Below are 6,893 nucleotides of genomic sequence, written 5' to 3' on the forward strand. Positions count from 1 at the left end.
GATGGTTAAATGAGACACTCATCTATGGGTATAGTGATAACTCATTAGAAATTGATTTGCTATTATTTCCATTTAGAAAAATAATACTAATAGATTCTCCCCAAAGGCCTATAGCCTACCTAGTCACAGCTTATTGGCCCTCAAAATTATGTCAGGTATGTGTCATAAATCTGAACAGAAAGTTATTGGTTATACCCACAACATCTGTGTCATGGAAGCCCCAGTGGTAATATCTTACTAGGCTGATCAGTATTACAGCTCTCAGTGTCACAAATCTGTAAGGTTTATGACTACTTTTCTCCCTTTGTAGCTTCTACAGAACCTTCCAACACTATGAATTCTAGCCAGTAGGAATCAAGCTTCCAACTCAATCCAGCTTGATCTCTCCATATTCCATGACTCATGTATATGGTGGTTTCAGTAATAGGGTCTTATAACCAAGTTCCAGAAGATAACAAGGGGCATTGGCAATCACTTGTAATATTTATGGGTCTATAGGACCTCAATGGCCAACAATTCCATCAAATGTTTTTTTTTGTTAGTCTGGGGTCTAGTAGGGTCATTATTGTTCAGTTATAGGTTAACTCCATCTAAATGTGTTCATATATAAAATATACATATATATGGAAACACACTATTATAAAAGTTTATATATATATATATATATATATATATATATATATATATATAAAGTTTTCATATGGTTTTCCCAAAGCTCTTTAGTGTCAGTTACCCCTTCTTGTATTCTACCCCTTATCCTGCCTTCCTATCCCCTAAATCACTTAACTATTCCCATTACATTTTCTCCTTTATATGACAGAATTCTTTCTATCCCCTCTTTCTGGAGAGCATCCCCTCCCCCTTTACTAGTTTTCTGACCTCTATCTTACATTACAGTTTAAACAAATAATATAAACATTCAAAGTTAGCATCCACATATAAGAGAAGAACATGATTTTTTCTGAGTCCAGGTTACCTTTGTCAGGATGATTGTTTCCACCTCCATTCATATACCTGAAATTTTCTCATTTAATTTTTCTTAAGAAATTAGTAATATTTCATTGTATAAATGTACTACACTTTTGATATCCATTCATCAGTTGATGGACTTTTAGGTTATTTTCAATTTCAGCTACTGTGAATAGATAGCAATAAAATAGATAAGCATAGCAATAAATAGATAAGCAAATTTCTCTTTAGTAGCATATAAAGTCCTTTGGGTGTGTGTCCAAGAGTAGTATAGTTGGATCATAAGTTTATCCTATTTGCAAAAGTACCATAGCTGGTTCTTCTTGTTTTCTCATTAAAGTAGGTATCTAAATATTCTGTTTTCAATAATCTCATGATCAGTGTGGTTAGCCCTAGTTCTATGTTACAAGGCTTGCTGGGTAGAAAGTACTCAATATGTAAATATATAAACCAAACTCTGTAGAGATCTTCTGTGAATAAAATGATATAACAGTCTTGTGAACATTTAGTTCCAAAGAGTCTGTAGTAGTAGACTTTCGGCATTTTCTTCCCTAGAGTCAGATTTGAATGACAAGCATACCTATTGTATAAAGTTTAGGGTTCTTTTGTTTTGTTTTTCTGTTGATTTTCTAACCATCATGTTTTGGGGACTTGTCTTTCAGCTGCAGTGTTGTGGTGTGAACAGCTCAAGTGATTGGACCAGTGGTCCACCATCTTCCTGCCCACCAGGTGCAGATGTTCAGGTAATTTTGTTGGCAATTTTCCTGTTATTGTCTTCTTTGTTCAAACTTAGTTACATCATAAACTATGCCAGAAAGGACTTAAACCTTCCACCTAGAAAGAGGGATTTTGGAACAACAACAAGAAAGAGCATGGAAACAACCCCATATTACTATAGAAGCCTCCAAAAATCTAGGAGCCACCTAATCCAGTTAGACACCATAAAGAATATTAACTGAGTGGTGTGTGTGTGTGTGTGTGTGTGTGTGTGTGTGTGTGTGTTAGTTGTATAAAACTAGCCCAGAGAAATTTCTAAATAATTATTGAACAAAAGGTTGTTCTACTGTGTTTAAAGTATAATTTACAGGATTAGAGCAGAAAAGCTTGTCAAGTGTCTGTCTTCTGTCTCTGCTTGGAGATGGCAGATCCATTCCCTTTATGAGATGAGTTAAACATATGTGGAGAAATAAGAGTTTTGGGAAATGAGTTTTTAGAAACCACCTTCCCTTTTCATTTTGGGTCTCTTTTCATCTAGAAGGAAACAGAGCCATATTCTAGTAAACAAATCCCTAAGATCTTGTCTTGACCCCATATTACCTTTTCCTAAGTTTGAAAATCTACAGAAATGTTCAGGTCCAAGGAAAAAAAAAACAGGTCAACCACCAGTCAACCATTCTGGAATTTTATGGGGTTATAATGCCAGTTACTGAAGCAGACATAAGTTTCTTAATCCAAAGATCACGACACCTATAATCTCATATGTTACTTTTAGATCAGCATTGGGTGTCCAAAGAACATGAGGATGAGTATTTCTGACTTACTTCTTGGGAGCTAATTTAACTGTTAAGAGCTAAGTCTTCTGTGTTAAGTGCAAGTATACTGATGATATCAGTAGAAAGGTCTATGATTAAAAGTTCTCTGCTTTATCCCTGACTCTTTAAACATGCAAATGAAATAAAAATGTAACATCTGATGTAAATCTTTGTATTAAATAAATACAAACTACTATCTAAGATAACCTTCCTTATAAGATTGACATATTGAATGATATCATTCATACCTGTAATTTTTTTCCTAGGGTTGTTATAACAAAGCAAAATTGTGGTTTCATTCCAACTTTTTGTATATTGGAATCATTACCATCTGTGTATGTGTGATACAGGTAAGAGCTTAATCCCAGGAACCTTATTAGTATTAAATGAGATAAAACATAAAGTCTTAGAACAGTACTGGGTAAGTAGAATGAGGCAATAATTGTCATGTTATTCATGAGTTCCTCCAGCCAAGAAACCAATGATTATATTATCAATTCAATTTAGAACAGGAAGAAATTTGTTATAAGAATATATATCACCAGGCGGTGGTGCATGCCTTTAATACCAGAACTCGGGAGGCTGGTATTAAAGGCTTGTGGATCTTTGCGAGTTTGATGCTAGCCTGCTCTACAGAGTGTGTTCCAGGACAGGCTTCAAAGCTACAGAAAACCTCTCTCAAGAAACAAACAAAGAATATTTATCAAATCAGCGTATCCCTTAAGAGATATGAATGAATCACAGTCAAATTAAGAGTGCAAAGCAGAATTCTACATTAGTTGCTCACTTAGCTGGTCTGGAAAGTATTATTATAAAAAGCTCACTTGAAAAATTGACCTTTTATACTAAGAAGAAAAATATGATAGAAATTTTCCCTTTGTGCTTGTACTTGTTTTGACAAGTGAAAGGGAAAATTTTTTTTGTTTTGTTGTGTGATATTCACAACACTATTTCCCCCCCAAGTATTGGGTGTATTATACATTATTTAAGACTTAGTCAAGAGCTAAGAGTTAAATGACCTTTTCTCTGATTGGAAGCAAAGGAAACATATGGCTTGGGCAGAGCTGACTTGATTTTCTTAAGTTGTTCTACAAAGACAACTTGACTAGACAGCTAAGCTTCTGTGACTCCCTAAGAAGAGAAAAAATGTTTCTAAGATCTACTTTTTCATCATACTATCATTGTCTCCATTTTCTTTATAATGCTATTCTAATCTTAAAGAGAGAACTTCCTTAGAGGGGAATGAGTGATGTTGGAGAGTAGTCACAGTGTGATTGAAATCCTGCTTTTCTGTGTTACCAATCTCAGAATCTATGGAAGAAGTATTTTCTCTTATGAATACCTCACATTTTCTCAATTCTTTCCTCAGGTGCTGGGGATGTCCTTTGCACTGACACTCAACTGCCAGATTGACAAAACCAGTCAGGCCTTAGGGCTGTGACTTGCAACTGCCCTGAGCTTAAAAGACTTTTTTCTCTCTGGAAATCCAAAACACCCATAGCATGAGGCCCTAAACAATTACCTGCCTGCCTGGCATTTTGGCTTTCTCTTACCTCTTCCTTCATCGGCCCCTGTTATACATCCAAGGAAGAGAATATTTGCCATGAACTTCCCATCTCAAGCAGAAGAAAATCATTCACCAACTGATAGCAGTAGCCATATCCCTTAAAGATGGTGAAACATACATGGGTGAACTTTTTGGATGTGAAAGGCCAAAAGAACCCATAGCCCTGGTGGCTTGAAATCTAAGGAGAGCTGCAGGTATGGATATAGCTCAGAGTACTGGCCTAGCATATGTGAGCCCCTGAATTTAGTCCTAAGTCCTACAAAAGATAGGTCCAAGTTTAAGTGTTAGACTGAACAATTGTCAAGTCAGTCCCTAGACTCTAAATCATGCTAATTTCACTCTACATAAGAGACAACTAAAGGGAATTTTGGAGTCAGATTTTCTGGACAATTGACATACCCTGTTTCCTTTTGAATAGGTAATAGGAATGCTACATGGATCTCTTCAAAGGGGAATATTTCAATTTCTTTGTTAAAATACCCTTTCGATTTCTATTCTATCCATCCATCCATCCATCCATCCATCCATCCATCCATCCATCCATGCATCCATCCAGAAAAGCCTATCTAATGTTTACTATCCTATCTTAAGCCAGTCTTATAGCTTTTGAATTATATAGCCATAGAGCAACCCAAAAGTACTAATATCTTCAATGTGTTAGTTGATAATCATATTCATGTTTATGTTGTTATTTCTATACCAAATAAAGTTCTGTTAAGGTATTTTAATAAACAAAATAGTTTATGATCATTATTCATCAAACATTTGACTCATTCTGATTTTTGCTAGCAAGCCAAATGTATTAGCTATTTCTGTGTAACAAATTAGCCCAAAATATAGTGGCTAAGTACCTATACACATTGGTTTTATTTACTGATCTGATTGATTTAAAGATAGGGTTTTACTATGCAGCCTAGGCTTTCTTGGAACTTGCTGTGTTACCCAAATTGTCACCAAACTCATGGTCATTCTGCTTCTACCTTCTAAATATTAGAATTTCAGGTCTGTGCCACTATACTTACTCAGGACAAACATTTATTATCTGATAGTTTCAGGTAATCGGGTATGTGGAAGCATCTGCAAGAAATGTTTATAGATTGTTGTTTTTAGCGTAATGGTGACTAAGTGGCCAGATATGTCTTCAGTCATCTTATGTCTCAGAGGGAAAGACATCCACTACATGTTCTCATTATAAGCCTTGGAGCATGGCCCCACATATGTTTAAATAAGTAGTTTCCTGCATAATGAGACAGATAAGACATAGAATGAGATACAGCAACCAAAATAGAAGCCATAGACCTTTTAACCTAACTCCCAAAATGCCATCAGTTATTCTTAGAACTGTTTCAAAAGTTCAATTTCCACACAAGAGAAGATTACACAAGAGTATGACTACTAGGAAGTTGATATCATTGCTTGCCATATGAGAGATTTTTAACCATTTCCTCATTTACTATGTCAAGAATATAGAATACTTGTACATATGATAGCTATATTCTATAAAGTAAAAATTAGAAAATATATAAAATAATGCCTAATGTACAGAACTCAGAGAAAATAAAATAAAAGACTTTGTTTCTGTTCTGTAAGTTTTCTGTAGGATATCCCACCACCCTTTAAGGGGAACTGGATATGTTAGTGGGCTTCAATAAGGAAAACATCTACTGGCATTTTCTGAGGCATATAATGAAGGGAGGAGACACTTTTTGTTCAGACTAACACTTGGTGATGACATCACCTGGTAAGGTTTTCTACCTAGAACCTGAGCTTTGTTCTCAGCTCTATTTTGATTTTCACTCCCAATAACCTGTCACAAAATTCTAGGAATTCACCTGACAACAATTACCAAAGTCATCTACTTCATTTAAATCCTTGCTACATTCTTTCAATAGTCTGTTATCTGCAATCTGAGTAGCCAGAAATGGCCCCATCTGAACTATCTCTGAATCAGAAGCTCAAAGTCTACAGTATAAAGGAAATCATAGTTTTTACTAAATGAAATTCTTGACTGCTCTTTTGAAAGTAAAATTTAGATACATTATCCACCACACCCTAAAGGAAATGTCGCTTCTTAACTTCTCAGACCTCATCTCCTGGCATTTTTACTTTTGCATTTTGTGATTTTGTTACACTGATATTTTATTAGACTTTTTCTATATCAATTAAATTTTCTAACACTTCCCTTTGTTTAGATAGGTTCTAACCTTTCCTTCTGGTAAAGATTTCCCTAATCTCTCAAGATTTACAATTATTAAGTATTTCCAAGTATGAGTTACCATCCTAATCTCTTTCAATTGAGTGAGAGCTGAACTTAGTTTTTGCTGCAAGCAAATGAATCCAGGGTCTTCTGCATGCTCACTAAAAGTTCTGCCACTGGGCTACTGTCTCAGCATTTGGAGCTGAATTTTGAATCACATTTCTTTTTCCTTCCTTCCTTCCTTCCTTCCTTCCTTCCTTCCTTCCTTCCTTTTATATTCTATTTATCAACTATTATCTATCATCACTTTTTAAAATTATTTTATTTGAATTAGAAACAAGATTGTCTCACATGTCAATTCCAGTTCCCTCTCTCTCCCCTCTTCCTATGCCCCCTAAACTAACACCCTACCTATCCCATACCCTTTCTGCTCCCTAGGAGTATGTCACATAGTTTGGGATAGGGTCTAGGCCCATCCTATGTGTCTAGGCTCAGGGAGTGTCCCACTATGTGGGATGGGCTCCCAAATTCCATTCCTATGCTAGGGATAAGTACTGATCTACAAGGAGCCGCACAGATTTCCGAGGTCTCCTCACTGACACCCACATTCAGGGGATCTGGATCAGTC

General features: G+C 35.7%; 1 protein-coding gene across 3 annotated transcripts in view; it reads left to right on the forward strand.

Moving 5' to 3' along the window:
- Positions 1-4,801, forward strand: part of Cd53 (CD53 molecule) — a 28,220-nt gene extending 23,419 nt beyond the window's left edge. For all 3 annotated transcript variants that reach the window (XM_027395439.2, XM_027395440.2, XM_027395438.2), the window contains exons 6-8: positions 1,632-1,712; positions 2,768-2,851; positions 3,871-4,801. In XM_027395439.2, the coding sequence (XP_027251240.1) occupies positions 1,632-1,712; positions 2,768-2,851; positions 3,871-3,942 (237 nt within the window). In that variant the 3' untranslated portion in view covers positions 3,943-4,801. The remainder of the gene's footprint in view (positions 1-1,631; positions 1,713-2,767; positions 2,852-3,870) is intronic.
- Positions 4,802-6,893: the final 2,092 nt, after the last annotated feature.

Source organism: Cricetulus griseus (assembly GCF_003668045.3).
Source record: "Cricetulus griseus strain 17A/GY chromosome 1 unlocalized genomic scaffold, alternate assembly CriGri-PICRH-1.0 chr1_0, whole genome shotgun sequence".
Classification (NCBI taxonomy): Eukaryota; Metazoa; Chordata; class Mammalia; order Rodentia; family Cricetidae; genus Cricetulus; species Cricetulus griseus.